The sequence below is a fragment of the Littorina saxatilis genome, linkage group LG2, assembly GCF_037325665.1.
Source record: "Littorina saxatilis isolate snail1 linkage group LG2, US_GU_Lsax_2.0, whole genome shotgun sequence".
In the NCBI taxonomy this organism is placed as follows: Eukaryota; Metazoa; Mollusca; class Gastropoda; order Littorinimorpha; family Littorinidae; genus Littorina; species Littorina saxatilis.
The window spans coordinates 65163914-65181632 of record NC_090246.1 but is presented as its reverse complement, the minus strand read 5'-3'; the positions used below and the strand labels follow the sequence as shown (position 1 = coordinate 65181632).

The 17719-nt window shown below is 40.6% G+C and overlaps 1 protein-coding gene across 1 annotated transcript in view; it reads left to right on the top strand.

Moving 5' to 3' along the window:
* Window positions 1-17719, top strand: part of LOC138959547 (uncharacterized) — a 61147-nt gene that overhangs the window by 26670 nt on the left and 16758 nt on the right. The window contains exons 16-21 of the mRNA XM_070331068.1: window positions 188-340; window positions 5447-5564; window positions 5912-6170; window positions 8493-8655; window positions 10379-10534; window positions 10964-11178. Coding sequence (XP_070187169.1) covers window positions 188-340; window positions 5447-5564; window positions 5912-6170; window positions 8493-8655; window positions 10379-10534; window positions 10964-11178 — 1064 coding nt within the window. The remainder of the gene's footprint in view (window positions 1-187; window positions 341-5446; window positions 5565-5911; window positions 6171-8492; window positions 8656-10378; window positions 10535-10963; window positions 11179-17719) is intronic.

Here is a 17719-nt window from a genome sequence, read left to right as displayed (position 1 = left end):
AATATAGGGCTTAGAAATAAGCTCTAAAATTCTCAATCCCGTTTGAGAGGACTTCGCCTTCAAAGGTGATTGTGGTGAACCGCCACGCTGTCTGTCTCTGTCTCGCGATTCACCCCGGCGAAGCCGGGTATTCCTCTAGTATATATATATGTGTTGAAAGTTTTATCTGAACCGTCCATTGTTTCAGATCTCGCTGCAGACGGAAGGTATTGAACAAGTGTTTAAGCAGCTGATGGGCCCTAAGGGATTCTTCACGAACCGCAACTCTGTCTTCGATCTCTTGAAGAGGCCAAAGAGAGCCACCGATGCCAAGTCGATGATCGCAGATATCTTCAAGAAGGTATTCACTTCCGTCTTGCACTTCTGTCCAATTAAGTGGAAATGCAATCAGCTCAGCGGGCCAAGATAAACTTAATTTTAGATTTAGAAAGGATGCGAAAAGAAAACAGTATTATGGAACGCCAGATACGCCATGCCCCCGCGGAATTCCTCGCGGAATTCCGCGCGGACTTTCGAGCTATTCTCGTCGTTGATTGGTCAAAAATTCCGCCCGGACTTTTAATGTCCTCGCGCAATTCTTCGAGGATATCCTCGAGGAATTCCGCGAGGAATTCCGCGAGGACTTTCGAGCTATACTCGTCTTTGATTGGTTCAAATGTCCTCGCGTAATTCCGCCAGGACTTTTATCGGGAACGTTCGTATGAGTTCGGCACTTTCTACCCGGAGTTTTAGATTGAGAAATTTAAAACAAAGTTGGAACGGAATAGAATCGGATAGAGGTTAAAATGTCCTCGCGCAATTCCGCCCAGACTTTTATCGCAAACGTTCGGCACTCGTTTTGCACGGAGGTTTAGATAGAGAAATCAGAACAGTGGGATTGGAAGAGAGTCGGATCACAGGCGGAAGGTATCGTCCACTGGACTACTACTATCACAGAAAGACTACAAGGTATGTCACTCACCTTCGAGTCTTCTGTGTTCTTGGAGTCGCTTCCTGGGGAAAAATATTGTTCAAGACGGTTTGCCTCTTCCTACAGTCTGTCTAAGGTCAAATAAATACAGTTGAATGATTGTTTGAACTGTATGTACCTTTAATTTTCAGCTTCCGTCCGCTGCAGGTTGTTTTTAACCATCATTTGGACAAATCTTCGTTTGCGAGCCGCTAATATCCACTTTGCGTCAAATCATGCATCCGCACCGAATATGCATACCAGCGCTCATTGGTCTAAAACATATGTAAATATTGTGCAGCAAAGGGAAGCTACCCACGGGAGTTTTCACTTTCGGTATTAGTGAAGAACCGTTTGCCACTTCATTCAAAATGAGGAAAACGTTATTTTTTTGGTAAGTACTGAATTTATGAATGAACAAGAAACGAGCGAAAAACTAAATTGTTTCGTTTTATAAAATTAGCTGAAAGTAAACAATATTTTTTCAAAATTATAAGTAGATATAGTGTGTTGATGCATGTGTTTTTGTATGTTATCGCTGTTGCTGTTGTTAGTGTTATTCGCAATCTGCATCATGCATGACACGACTAATGATATCTTTGTCGCTAAAACGGCCATCCATAATCCCAGCGAATGTGTGGATTGTGGTGCCGCTCAGCTGACTGGCTGCAATACCTGTTGTTGCCGTGATGCGGACTGTTTTTCCTGTTTGTTCCAGTTGACATTTTAATGTTTTAACTAAAGTAGACTTTCCTGTGCCGGCTTGACCTAACAAAAAAAAGTATGACCCCCAAGAGCAGCTTGGATAACGTTGGCCTCTGCCATATCGTTGCCACTCTTCGTTGCACGAACGGAACCGATGCAGACGATTTCAGTCGACCAAAGAAAATAATCATCGAATATCCTGTTATTAACCAAGGAGCGCTGGTATGCATATTCGGTGCGGATGCATGATTTGACGCAAAGTGGATATTAGCGGCTCGCAAACGAAGATTCGTCCAAATGATGGTTAAAAACAACCTGCAGCGGACGGAAGCTGAAAATTAAAGGTACATACAGTTCAAACAATCATTCAACTGTATTTATTTGTCCTTACACAGACTGTAGGAAGAGGCAAACCGTCTTGAACAATATTTTTCCCCAGGAAGCGACTCCAAGAACACAGAAGACTCGAAGGTGAGTGACAAGCCTTGTAGTGAGAGAAAATGAAAGTTTTACGCCCTCACGGCAAAGCCATTAGGGGCATGTTACACGGGAAAAACCGGCTTTGTATGAAAATAAAAAATAAAAATGCGGGGGGGGGGGGGATGTAGACAGCTGGCTGCCGGCTGCTAGAGGAGACCTGAAATGGGCTAGGGACCGGGTTGGGTCGCCTTGGGTCAGTGCTGAAATGGTTACTTTTTTGGCTGTTGGCCGAACGGACACCCGGGCTTCATATTTTTGCATGCATGTATTCGTGTTTCCAAGGCCTGAGGCTTTCGCTGTGACCCTGGGATCTTTATCGTGCGCATGCGTGCACACGGGGGTGTTCGGACACCGAGGAGAGTCTGCACAAAGTTGACTCTGGGACACACATCCCGCGCCGAACTTGGGGGTTGAACCCACGCTGATAGTAACAACCGGTTTTAAAGCCAGCGCCTCTACCGACTGGGCAAACTCCCCCCCCCCCCCCCCAATTTGTTGGGGTCAAGAAGTTCCATGGAGGGCGGGGGGTATGGAGTAACACATAGTGTTTTGCTCAGAACATTCCCACCCATGCAGAGCCGCGCTATGGGTACGCATTACCGTGAAGCTGGCAGTCAGTGCTACCAAATGTCGTCTGTGTCTACCACTCGGTGGTGACTTAATGTGGGTCTATGTAAGCAGATGCCAGCGCAAGCAATCTGATGCAGAGTCAGGAGGCGGTTTGGTACAAGAGAACCTTAGAGGCCACAGCCTCGGCCGTCTAAGGGATCTGTGTGTCTGGAGGCACATTTGGTTTCTGAGGTTCAAGCGGGCGGAATTATTTACGTAAACAATGAATTGCTTAGCCAACACATTTTCCATTACTTAGGGGTTTCTAGGATTCGCAATTTCAGCTTGTAAAATAAACAAATTTACGAACATTTTCTGATAAATAATGTTTGGAGATACCTTGTATTGAATTATAGTATATACACAAAGAAAAACAAGTCGCGTAAGGCGAAATTACTACATTTAGTCAAGCTGTGGAACTCACAGAATGAAACTGAACGTAGTCCGCCGCTAGTGCAAAAGGCAGTGTAAGTGACGAGCCTGTTTAGCGCAGTAGCGATTGCGCTGTGCTTCATAGCACGCTTTACTGTACATCTCTTCGTTTTAACTTTCTGAGGGTGTTTTTAATCCAAACATATCATATCTATATGTTTTTGGAATCAGGAACCGACACAGAATAAGATGATATAGTTTTTAAAACGATTTCAGAAATTTAATTTTGATCATAATTTTTATATTTTTAATTTTCAGAGCTTGTTTTTAATCCAAATATAACATATGTATATGTTTTTGGAATCAGAAAATGACGAAGAATAAGATGAAATTGCTTTTGGATCGTTTAATAAAAAAATAATTTTAATTACAAGTTTCCGATTTTTAATGACCAAACTCACTCATTAGGTTTTAAGCCACCAAGCTGAAATGCAATACCAAAGTCCGGCCTTTGTCGAAGATTGCTTTGCTAAAATTTCAATCAATTAAATGGAAAAATGAGGGTGTGACAGTGCCGCCTCAACTTTTTCAAAAAGCCGGATATGACGTCATCAAAGGTATTTATCGAAAAAATGAAAAAAACGTCCGGGGATATCATACCCAGGAACTTTCATGTCAAATTTCATAAAGATCGGCCCAGTAGTTTAGTCTGAATCGCTCTACACACACACACAGACAGACAGACACACACACACACACACACACACACACACACACACACACACACACACACACACACGCACGCACGCACGCACACACACACATACACCACGACCCTCGTCTCGATTCCCCCTTCTATGTTAAAACATTTAGTCAAAACTTGACTAAATGTAAAAATGAAGCTTAGAAGTCAATTCTTGATTCCCCTAAATAATGAAAACTGCTTTCCCTAAACAATGAATTGTTTAGGGAAAGCAGTTTTCATTATTTAGCGAATCTGCTAAATAATGCATCATATAGGTAAACACTGATTTATTTAGCAACTGCTCACTTTATCCACCCAAAAAATATTATTTTGTGAAATAAGTGATTATTTGTGTAAACAATACATTATTTACGTAAACAATGAATTATTTACGTAAAGAATGAATTATTTACGTAAACAATGAATTGTTTAGGTAAACAATGAATGGTTTACGTAAACAAAAAAATATTTAGATTTTTTTTACATTGTTTATAAACAATTACTTATTTAGCACATGAGCTTCTAAATAATGATTATTTATCTAAAACTGGTGAAAAAAAACATGAAAAAGTATCCAAATAATTAGTTGACAAACGGAATGCCATACATGAGTTGTTTCCCTTGATTCAAATAAAGGGTTTTGACTGACTGAACACAGAGATTCTGACCGTTTGTGCATCGGTTTGATTTGTTTACTATCCTTTTTTTCTGTGAGCGTGTATCATAATCGCGCACACACACACATACACACACACACGATCTTTACGCTCTTTTAAGTAAAAAAAAAGGTCTGACAAGGCGTGTACGTCGAGAGACAAATATACCTTACTTGAATAAAATGCTATACCAGCCAAAAATAAACCAGAAAATACATCTCTGACAACAACAAAAACAACAACAACAACAACAACAACAACAACAACAACAACAACTCAATTCATGTCTGCAAAGGAAGCAGGACAGTTGCTGATTTCAGTACGTATCTAAAGAAGTAGATGCCCGTATATCGAGCAAAATTGCGTACAGATGTGTCTAAAATCTGTATTTTTCTGTTTCATTTAACATTCTGCCTGTAATAAAATGTGAGTGATCGCCCTTGATTTCAGAGCAATTACATATGAGTGTCCGGTAAATTCCCATTCCATGTTTTTAGTGAGTAGAGAATAGCTCGAAAGTCCGGGCGGAATTCCTCGCGGAATTTCTCGAGGAATTGCGCGAGGACATTAAAAGTCCGGGCGGAATTTCTGACCAATCAACGACGAGAATAGCTCGAAAGTCCGCGGGGAATTCTGCGAGGAATTCCTCGGGGACATGGCGTATCTGGCGTTCCATATCCCTATCCCCTCAACTTAAAACGTTGCTTTTTTTTTAGATCTGCTACCAATTTAAAGACGCATACAATTTAAAACCCAATTTTCGTATATTTTGAAGGACTTACACTGTGGATTTAAAAAACATATTGGGAAATATTGGCGATGTAAATAATAACAAAACCAGTGAGTGCGAATTATGAAGAATCAGTCCTTGTTCTTTGACGGAGGGTTTTGATTGTCATATTATGCAGTACATTTGGTTTTTATTTATAGCTGAGTATCAAGACTCGTGAAATCCCACCTGTGAGGAGCTACCTCAACTTGCAGTTGAAAAACAAAGTCGTGCGCTTTTGGGATCTGAGCTCAATTCTGCAAAACCTCGTCAACCTCAGTAAGTGTCTGCCAATCATTGCTGTGCAAGGTGGGGGTGTAGGGGTAGAGGGAGAAACAAGTAGCTGATCTAACACAACACAAATGGGATAGAGCATATTTAGCATGAATCTATGCTTGTGGTTGAACCAAATGACAGTTTTCTTCGATACAATGAGAAAGAAATGATGCATACATATGTAAAGGGTCGTTTCTGTTCCAAATGTGTTCATCACAAACGCAGACACTAATGAAGTGATTCAAGGCCGAAGAGCAAGAAATCCAATATTTATAATTTACAGACTATATAATAGACTGCAGTGTATAAAATTATGTACTTAGTTACACGTGTGTTTTTGCTGTTAACAGACATAGTGGAAGCCGACATCAATGAGAAAAAAATGAATGCTGGCATCCACTTCTCTCAGAAGACCTCCGGCAGCGTTGGTCAGTTCCACATGGAGCTGCCTACGGAAGCCGGCTTCCCCGTCAACTTGCAATTTGCCCTGAGCTACAGTGCCAAGATTAAGGGAAGCTTCACCGCCGGTGTTGACGCCAGCGTCTACAGAGACACGAGAGGCTTCAGAGCTCCCACCCACCTGAAGGCTGGGCTCTACCTTAACCCCCAGTGAGTGCAATGCTGTTAATTATCTTCTTCTTCTTGTCGTTTGCATGGGATCACACTGGCAGGCTGGTGATCAAGATGAAGTGGGCTGTTTTTCAAAGTTGCTGATGGCATATGTATAGCTGGGTGTACTGTGGGGTGTACCCGTTGACCATACAGATGTATTCTGGTTGTGGAGTTTTCCGACGTTTCTGCTCGTATCTGTTTAGCTGGGTGTGCAGTTGGGTGCCAGGCAGCTTAGCAAGATGAAGTGGGCCGTTTTCCGAAGTTCCAGCTGGCATCCGTATAGCTGGGTTTACAGTGGGATGTCCGTTGACCATGTATCTGATGACCACAGATGTACCCTGGTTGTGAAGATTAGGGCACCACTGGTTTGCTACTTCCACAGCTGTAGTTTGTGTAGGGAGCTAGTTGGTTCTTGGGTTTTAAGATCCCTTCAACCGATATCATACCTGTCAAGTCTTATGTTGTTCGCGTAATTCTTACAGAATTTTGATGTTTTTCACGTCTTACGGCGTATGCTGAAGATCTTACGGTTTTTACAAAACAATTTGGTCAAATAAAAAAAAAGATCGCTAAGGTTCGTCCGAGAACAAAGTAACAGCTATAAAATCTCGCGGTAACTGATCCGGCGGAAGTACAAGGCAACGCGCATGTGCACACCGTCAACGCGATCTGACCGAGTACTGTGCGACCACGCTTGACCACACGCGACCTCAAATTAAGGCAGTTTCATGAACTATTGTTGTTGTTCTCGGTATCTTCAAGGTATTTTCTCACGTTGTGCGAAGTTTTAAGCCATAGAAATGAAACTAAGGGAGTTGTGATGCATGTTCGATGAGCTCGCGATCGAAAGTGAAAGGAGCCAGATTTCTGCCACATCCGATCATGTCGGACTTGTTTTTAAAACACGCGCGACCTCAAACTAAAGCATTTATATGTCATACTTTTGTTGTTCTAGTATCTACACAGTATTTTCTCACGTTGTACCAAGTGTGAAGCCATATACATAAAAAATAAGGGCGTTGTGATGCATTTTCGAAGAGGTAGAGAGCGAAAGTTGACACCGGATCATGTTTGTCACAACCGATCATAATTATATACGACTTGTTTTTAGAACATGCGCGACCTCAAACTAAAGCTTTCACATGTCATATTTTTGTTGATCTGGTATTTTTCCTTGATTGTTGAGACACACATGAGTTTCTGGCTTGTAACTTGTGTGTTTTACATGTTCTGTTTGGCTAAAATGATCTCTTTTGCACATTGTGGTGGGGGTTTCCATTCATGATTGAATCACTGTGCTCAATGAATGAATATTGTTACAACACACTTGTCTTGTGCCTTTACTATCATGTGGTGTTTTTGTGCATTCTGGTGACATTTTTGTGAGGGGTGTGAATGTGTGTCTGGTTGGACGTGTGCTGTCTTTGTACAATTTAGGTGATTCTCGGTACAATTTACATTCAAACATGCTTTGCATTTCACAATTACATAAAACAGTGCAGTTCAGTGTTGAGAATTGTTTTGTTTTTTTAATTCTGTGAAATAAGGCTGATTTCTTGTTTTTGTGTGTGTATGTGTGCATGTGTTCAGTTCTTGTGGTGATTAATCTAACGACTTTTGCAGTGTTGCACGTTGTCTTATGCTTTTTGGTCCAAACTTATGGTTTTGTGAGCAAAATCGTATGGTGAGAGTCCACAAGAGCTTGACAAGTATGCGATATGGCTATGTGACCGGCACATGTGGAAGGTGTGGCAGTTGTGTCCGCGTCCTAGCCGAAAGGATGACTTGTACTTGTCTGTTGGTAGGTTATCTGGCGTCATTTGTGTGTGTATGATACATTTTGGGAGATTAAGAGACTGACTCGACCCTTGTTTACGTGGGAATATGTCATGTGATTTGTAAGTCGTTCTGTACCCAGTCTGTGGAAAAGGAAATGCCAGAAAGGCACCGCACGCTGTTGCAATTAGAAATTAATCGTCGTCGTTGTTTATTTCACGTTTTCACGAAGGATACAAATTCGGTTTTGTTTCCTCGTCGCAAAATGGTTAAAGCTGTGATGGGCCAGATCGATGACCACATTCGAACATGCAGCGACGACGGACCTATCTTAGTAATCAAAATTCAAGATTCTTTTTACAAACGTCACGCCCATTTTCCTTGGTGTTAAAACAATGATAAATTCAGTCTTGTTTTCAGCACAGGATCGTGAGTGACGTACGCGACTAATCACATGTTGATATATGAACTTGCGAATTTCTTGTAAATATTATGTAATATTTCTTGCACAAACCTTCAACAAATCAATTATATTTCCTACAGGATCGTGACCGCCTCGATTATCAAGGTTTCAGTAGACAGCTACATCTTCCAGGCGGGCACTCTGGTCCACGGCTTGGTGGAAGTTAATGCTCCCTTTAAGGCCAACGCTACCATCGACCTGCGTACCAGTCGCCTGACCACCTCCCTGTCTCCTCCCGTCAATGTAAGTGCTCTACTGTATCACCTTCGTTGACGTGCAATGCCGTTTGGTGTCGGCGAACGGAAAACCGCCAAAACTTTTTTTTCAAATTGCCGGAACCGTTCCTATCACTCCAGCAATGTTGCCGCATTTTTTCACGGTGGTGCGATTCGTGTTGATGCTTAGCTATCTAAAGGGAGGAAACGACCCGGATTTCTCATCAATTTGATAATTAAGTAATGAGAACAACTTTGAAATTAAGAAAATAATAATAACAATAATAACACTTTATAGTCCATCAAAATGATAAATTAAAATGGAACGTTTTCTTTGACACACCCAGCCTGCCTGTAAACGGTTATAACTTGAACATTTCATAAGAGTTGGTTGGACATTCACTGAAACACATTAAACACATTGGTTCACATATTATAACACTAGAATGAATACCCGCTTCGCCGGGTAGCCAGCTTCGCCGGGAAGAAGTACTTAGAGCCGTACGCCGGCTTCGCCGGGTCCGAACACTGGACCCGCCAAGCTTAGGTCCCTCCCAGATTCGTGGAATGGGAACAGCACGAAAATGATTCAGTGGCCATAATGCCATTCCTGACCATATCGAGTCCCATCCTTGTCGACGAATGTAATCGTGTTAATCACCTTTGGAGGCGAACTCCACTCAAACAGGACTGAGCAAGTTAGAGCTTATCTCTAAGCCCTTTTGAACTGTTATGGCTTCTCAAAGGAAGGCCAGTACACAAAATTACACAAAAGCCGCCAGACCACATCACAAACAGAACTGAACAATGCACAGGTCTCACATAGAGACACACACACACACACACAAACACAGAGAAGCCGTATCTATAGAGAGATGGATGACAGTGTATTTTTCGCGTGGCTATAAATTGATTCGACCTTTGCACTTTTACAGTGAGGATAATTTACGGGTCCAATTTACGTTCTGGACACTGCGGTGACCTTCTAAAAATAGAAACAGAACGGGGAATATCCGAAGATGCCCCCTTCATACAAAAGTGCACCATACGAAGGAAGGGAGGTAAACGCTGAAAACATGGAGAAGATGAGAAGATAAGGAAGAGTTACTTATAATGGTGAAATGAACACAAAAACCAAATTCGGTTCAGCGCTGCGCGCTGAGAGCACGTGTTGAAATATCTCATCGATGATATTGTGTCCGGGGTGCAGCTGAATACGGTGTTCAAATTTGAAAAAGATCCACCGAGAACTTTGGCTTTGGTGTGTCGGTATGGGGGCCCGGGTAGCTGAGGTGGAACCAAAATAGCTGAGGTGGAACCAAAATCGGTTCAGCGCTGCGCGCTGAGAGCACGTGTTGAAATATCTCATCGATGAGGTTGTGTCCGGGGTCTCTCTGAATAAGCCCACCAAATTTGAAGCAGATCCATCGAGAACTTTGGCCGTGCATGGCGAATACACAGATACACAGACACACACACAGATACACAGACACACACACAGACACAAGTCGTATATATATATAGAAGCACACCTACTATAATAATACCACTTACCCTAACCCACAGTGCTATCATCTATAATATAATAAAATTACATGTAACATCTAAATAAGGTCAAAAGTCTTCAACAAAAATCTAAAAAGAGAAATTCTAAGAACTATATTGTCATCGCTCTTCACGACATGTTTCATTTGAAAACTTCCGCTCTGCTGATTGTGTACATCTATGAACACATGTCATTTTGTTTTCAGTCGGATATGCCTGTGATGAAGATGGAGGTGAAGCCTTACGTGTACAGCCGCGCCATCCCCAATGACGTCAGCAGTCAGCAAAGTCCTGTCAACCAGCGCCCTCTCTTCTACACTATGCAGCCGATAGTCATCAGCAATGCCGCCAGAATGCAGCAGGTAATAATCTTTTCGTCATTGTCTTACGTATTTATTCCACGAACACGCAACCCAGGACAACCCTTTGATTTGATCACGTTCTCCAATGTTCTCTGTTCTCCCCTCACTTTCATTTTTGTTCATTCAATTTTTAATACATTTCAGGACAGCTGTTTGACCAGAATTCGAGAGATTTCAGATGTAGTTTTGAGCAACTTATACTTTTTTGTGGATAGATCCATGATGCGATTGTCTAAATTGCTTTCTGTTTCTTTTCTTTCTCATTATTTCCATTTCTTTTGCCTACCGTCTAAAAATCATCACACCAATACATAGCAACATTTGATTTTTCCACTCACAAGCCTTTTATTACTTAAACTAAAATACAAGGAGTTGATTGTATCTTGTCGGTTTCCAAAGTTGAGCACAGTGGTGTCTTTTTTTCTTCAGATAAGCCAATCATTTGGCAAGACCTGGCTAGGTTACAACATGAGACTGGAGGCCCAGTACCCTTCAACTGGCGTGTCTAAGTCCAGATTCCTGCCCAACTCTCTGGTGGCACCGTTCAGTGGTCGCGCTTATTACGCCCTCTACATTGAAGCCGACGAGCAGGCACCTTCAGCCTTGCGCGCTGACATTCGCTACTTCAGCAAGCCCAGATACATGTGTGTGTGTGTGTGTGTGTGTGTGTGTGTGTGTGTGTGTGTGTGTGTGTGTGTCTCTCTCTCTCTCTCTCTCTCTCTCTCTCTTTCTCTCTTTCTCTCTCTGTCTCTCTCTCCCCTCTCTCTCTGTCTCTCTGTCTCTCTATCTCTCCCTCCTTCTCTCTCTCTCTGTCTCTTTCTCTCTCTCTCTGTCTCTTTCTCTCTCTCTCTCTCTCTCTCTTTTTTACATTTAGTCAAGTTATGACTAAATGTTTTAACATAGAGGGGGGAATCGAGACGAGGGTCGTGGTCTATGTGTGTGTGTGTGTGTGTGTGTGTGTGTGTGTGTGTGTGTGTGTGTGTGTGTGTGTGTGTGTGTGTGTGTGTGCGTGTGTGCGTGCGTGCGTGCGTGTATAGCGATTCAGATCAAACTACTGGACCGATCTTTATGAAATTTGACATGAGAGTTCCTGGGTATGATATCCTCAGACGTTTTTTTTCCATTTTTTTGATAAATGTCTTTGATGACGTCATATCCGGCTTTTCGTGAAAGTTGAGGCGGCACTGTCACGCCCTCATTTTTTAACCAAATTGGTTGAAATTTTGGTCAAGTAATGTTCGACGAAGCCCGGACTTCGGTATTGCATTTCAGCTTGGTGGCTTAAAATTTAATTAATGACTTCGGTCATTAAAATCTGAAAAATGTTAAAAAAAAAATTTTTTTATAAAACTATCCAAATTTACGTTCATCTTATTCTCCATCATTTTCTGATTCCAAAAACATATAAATATGTTATATTTGGATTAAAAACAAGCTCTGAAAATTAAATATATAAAAATTATTATCAAAATTAAATTTTCGAAATCAATTTAAAAACACTTTCATCTTATTCCTTGTCGGTTCCTGATTCCAAAAACATATAGATATGATATGTTTGGATTGAAAACACGCTCAGAAAGTTAAAACGAAGAGAGGTACAGAAAAGCGTGCTATCCTTCTCAGCGCAACTACTACCCCGCTCTTCTTGTCAATTTCACTGCCTTTGCCATGAGCGGTGGACTGCCGATGCTACGAGTATACGGTCTTGCTGCGTTGCATTGCGTTCAGTTTCATTCTGTGAGTTCGACAGCTACTTGACTAAATGTTGTATTTTCGCCTTACGCGACTTGTTTACATTTAGTCAAGTTTTGACTAAATGTTTTAACATAGAGGGGGAATCGAGACGAGGGTCGTGGTGTATGTGTGTGTGTGTGTGTGTGTGTGTGTGTGTGTGTGTGTGTGTGTGTGTGTGTGTGTGTGTGTGTGTGTGTGTGTGTGTGTGTGTGTGTGTGTGTGTCTGTGTGTGTGTAGAGCGATTCAGAGTAAACTACTGGACCGATCTTTATGAAATTTGACATGAGAGTTTCTGGGTATGATATCCCCAGACGTTTTTTTCATGTTTTCGATAAATGTATTTTATGACGTCATATCCGGCTTTTTGTAAAAGTTGAGGCGGCACTGTCACACCCTCAATTTTCAATCAAATTGATTGACATTTAGGCCAAGCAATCTTCGACGAAGGCCGGACTTCGGTTTTGCATTTTAGCATGGAGGCTTACAAATTAATTAAAGTGTAACTAAACAGACATTTTGAAGTGTCAGCTTTACTGAATTGCTTTATGTTTTGTCCAAGTATAGACCTGTAGAAGCGATACTGGACGATTTTTCCAACGTTTACTGTGTTTTCTGATTTACTGCGATTTTTTAAAAGTGTTGAACCCATTTCAGATTTACCTGATTATCTGTTCTTGATTTGATACTTCCAAAGAACAAGTGGTACTTTGAGTTCCGGTTTTATGTTTTAACCAATCAGAATTTGGTTCCTAAATAAAATCGTCTGCTGCCTGTCCCAGCAGAGTCGGCAACAAGCACTGCTTGCCACATGTGTGATGTTACCAACAGAAATAGCCATAAATTGGGCAAGGTAGCAATGTAAATGAATTGGATCTAACTAATGTGCTTGTACTGCATCTCTGGCCTTTGAATTCACTCCAAATGTACTGGCTCAGCGTGAGAGGCAACATCCTGTCGAAGTCGTAAGCACGAGGCTGACTGGGAGATTATTATTCGAAGAGCATGCTGAAACGGATTGTAAGTACAATATTTTACATGTTCTCGACATTTCTGTTGATCTTTCCTTAACTTTAATTGTTTCCTTGATTTAAAACCCTAGGGCTTGTATTTTCAGTTGTGATACTAAGCACGTATCTTTACCACAGTATCCGATCACTTCACACTTGAATTTTGGAATGATGAAGTGGAATTATTTCTGGATCTAATTTATTCCTTGTTCCCCCCCTCTCGATTCCTTTTTTCGCCACATATGTATTGTCGTGTGAGGGGGTAGATGCGTGTACTGGCTGATTTTTGTTTTTTTTACTTCGGTCAGATACAGATGATTGGAAAAAAAACTTGTCAAGGATTTCAGAATTTATTAGATCTGTTCAAGATGAACTTTTGATTAAACATACACACACAAATGAATCTCTTGAGTTTGTTATACGGCGAATGTCCAGTTTCCACCACCACGTCTGTGGTATGTTTTTATACTGTTTGATTGAATAGACTGATGTGCATTCTCTCGCAAATGTGCGCGCGTGTGTGTTTGTCTGTGCCTCAGACTTATTAATCAAAGATGATGTTGCACATTGCAGATCTATGCGACAGGAGCAAGTGGACAAGACAGCTACATTTGTCTGAGCGAAGATCCAACGGTAAGCTCTTTTAGCCGAAGACAGCGAGCCTGGGTGCATGCTTCTATCATGTTCGTGTGAGTGCTGCAGGGCTATTAGACGACTTTTCATTATTCTTGATTTGGAGATCCATGCAGGGTATTAGAAAGTGCAGAATATACACGTTTGAACAAATACGATGTGTGTTTGCTCTGAAAAAAAGAAAAGACGCAACAAACAAACATTGTATTTGTTTAAAGTATCACAAATATTTATTACCTGTATCTGCATGTTTTGATAATGATGAAGGGTAAATTACTTTGACGTGTGCTTTTTTAAATTTTTTTTAACCACACTGATAACGAATGATAGAAACACAGACACACTTAATAACATATCCACAAAAATTGTAACAATAAATGTAAGCTGAACAATGCCTGCAACACATTTCAGGCCTCAGAAGGAAGTAATTATGAGATTCAGACAGAGAGAGAAAGCCCAACACGAAACCAGTTGTGACATTTTTTATTTCATTATGTAATATTAAAAACACGACAACAACGTATTTCCTGTACTTAGTTTCGTGCAATTATGGATTGCAAAGTATGTCTAATTGAGTGGCATAAAGAGGCACAGTTGCATGAAAAACCAACTCGGATCTTGACTAGGATCAGGATTTTACATGGACACAACCTAGAATTTAACATCCTGGGGGGAGGGGGGTACTGCGCCTTTCACATCAAGATGTAAAGATCTATTTTAAATAATACTTATTAGAAGGGAACAAAATCAAACAAACTACAACAATCGTTCTGAGGGGAGAGAATTACCTCTTCCGAAGAAATTACCTCCCTTGCTTTTTTTGTCGTGACTTATGTAGAGTAAAGTGAATAGAAAGTGAATCAGTCAGTAACAAAAAAAACCACAACATTTCTTAAGATCAATGAGGAGTCTTGAAGTATTTGTCAATGTTAATCTTGTATGCATAACAAACAATATATTACGGATTGATAATTAAAGAAAATCGTCTCTTCTACAGGGTTGACCCCCCTAAAAAGGACACCCACAACCATGCAAATTACTTCTGCATCTGTTGAACCAATTATTTTATATATGGTATTCATTAACTTCAGTTTATGTTCTGCCTTTCCAGTAAGTGGCAATTTTGTAAATTGAATGGTCTGACTTTTGTGCAATTTTAATTTTTTTTCTCCAAATTCGGGGGTCGACTAAACAGAACGAGTTTTGACATTGAGCGGTAGCCATTTTTACCTAATTTAAACCCTTCAGGCTTTTACCTTTTTGATTATTTTGAATGTCTGAGTATGTAAAAACATCCCCTTCAACCCCCAGGCTATCGATGACCTGAAGAAAGCATGCAGTTACAGCTAGGTTCAGGGCAATCCTCAGACACGAAAGCGTTGGTGTCATTGGTGATGCAAAAGTTAGATAATTTAACCTAAATTTTGCCACTTTGTGAACTGCACATGCATAAAATCAAGTTTAAGTATGCTGAATATGAAGTTATCCAGTCAATTGGTGTAGAAGTTATAGCATTTCTGTCAGTTAACAGTATTTAAAATCTCCAAAGTAAAATCTGACATATTCGAAAGTTTTGCATAAACACCCAGACAATTTTTACGATACTCTCCTAAGCTTCTCCACTTCTCAGCCCTGTCTTGGAAATGAATTCGAATAAGGCAGTCAAAATAACTTAGTTTGGAGCACCCATCAATCAGAATAAGCATTAACTTTTGACACAGGAAATATCTTCTACCGAAAGCTCTCCTGGTTTTATTCTACATTTTTCCTGCATAATGGTAACAAATTTAATGATAAATCTAAACAACGAAGTGACTGTGGTAAGATGAACAAAGTTAAAAAAACAAAGGATTACTGTAAATGGTTTACGAATCGAAATCTAAACAAGTTTTAATGATAAGTAAAATGATAAAAAAATAAAATAAAAAAAAGCTAACGTCCTCGCATTTGTCCAGAATTATTCCATGTTTAACATGGGAATAGAGGGATAATTGGTCTAAAGAATTTTTAAAAAGGAGGGTTAGGGTAACCCTAACCCTCTTTGGACTATCTGTATGCAATGCCCGCTATAGGTGAAAGACTTTTGTGGAAGCCATGGAAGAATGCATCGCTGTTGTGCTGGTTCAGCTTGAGGTCCTGTCCTAGCGAATATCCTGCACACACAAAAACACGACTTTTTAAGCCACTTATGTTGCATTCCGTGACATAGCTTTGTTAAAACCATGTGCCTGATAATAATGACAGATTTTGTTGATATACATTTTTTTTAAGACACCCCATATACAATCTCTTTCAACATAGCTTACGAATCACCAATGTGTATACACACGCAAATAACCCACAGGTCAATAAATTACTTTCCAGAGAGAGAGAGAGAGAGAGAGAGAGAGAGAGAGAGAGAGAGAGAGAGAGAGAGAGAGAGAGAGAGAGAGAGAGAGAGAGAGAGAGAGAGAGAGAGAGAGAGAGAGATTAAAACTAGAAAATGTGTGCTATATAAAACAAGGATAATCTCTGTCAAATCTTCGCTTGTACCTGCATGGTGTTTACTGCGCTATAAACACAACCTGTTTTATTTCTTTCTTTTTTTTTTTTGGGGGGGGGGGGGGGGATGTTTTGTGATGAGGGTTTTTTCAAAGCCTTTACTGCTTTAGTCATTGAATCCACCCGACTTCGATTTATTGTTCAGTGATGGGTAATTGTGTGACCAACTATGTAAGTTAGTGATTGTTCTGGCTTCATACAATGACATTGCATTAATTTTATAAGTGTATGTGTGTGTGTTTCAGGCAAAAGCTGATATTGCAGTCCTAGTTGTATGCAGTACCTCTGCTTCTTCGTTCAGGAATCAAAGTATACAATCTAAACCGATTATTTTGTTCAATAATGTTCAGCTTACCATCCCGAAGAAGGCAGTAACGTGCCGAGATATTGATTATAGATAGTATTAAACGTACCTAACCTGGTTACTGGTGTGTTTTCTTTTTATTTCAATAATGTAAATGTGTGACAACTTGCAGGGTACTTGATGTTCAGAGCAATTTTTCTGGCAAAAGACCTTTTATGGATCAAAGAAAACTTTCATGGTGCACAAGTCAATCAATTTGGTTGATAAATAATTTGTGCTGCATTTTCCCTGGTTCCAAAACGTAGTATGTATTACCACATGTGTCCTTACCTGTCATTTGCATCACATGATTCTCTGCAAGCAGTCTTTTGTGGAAATACGTCATTTAACACTTGCACTTATAGTAGGTGGCTGTGGAACAGTAGACTTGCAACGACAACGAACAACAAAAGACAAAGTGTGGAGTACACTCATTTTTCTTAACATAGTTTCTTTGAGAATGTTCCAAGTGAAAATCAGGCGTTCCTAGGCCTGATATCACAATTTCTTCTCAGAATCAGGAGGGAAAAAACTGTTATATGGCGAGATGTCGTGACAAGAACAGACAGCAGCAGCAGCAACAACAACATTGCTAAATCGTCGCTTTAACAAAATTTCATGTTTAGCATCGCAGACAAAGCACGGCTACTGATCCGACCAAAGCCACACTTCATGCACGATGGGCACATTGTTATGGCCAGCTTGTTAACGTGCGCATTGTGTATGTTTTACATAGAATTGAATGTGTTTGTCGTTGTGTCTGTCATCTATCCTAGTCGTTTGATTTAGAATAAAGCAAACTTATTACAATGACGATTTTCTTCGGTTTTTGATGAAGGATTGGCATCAAGACTTTTCCTATTTTCCAACTCTGCCACCATACACTGGCCGTTCAGGTCTGCATGTCGACCACATGGTGTGTGATCA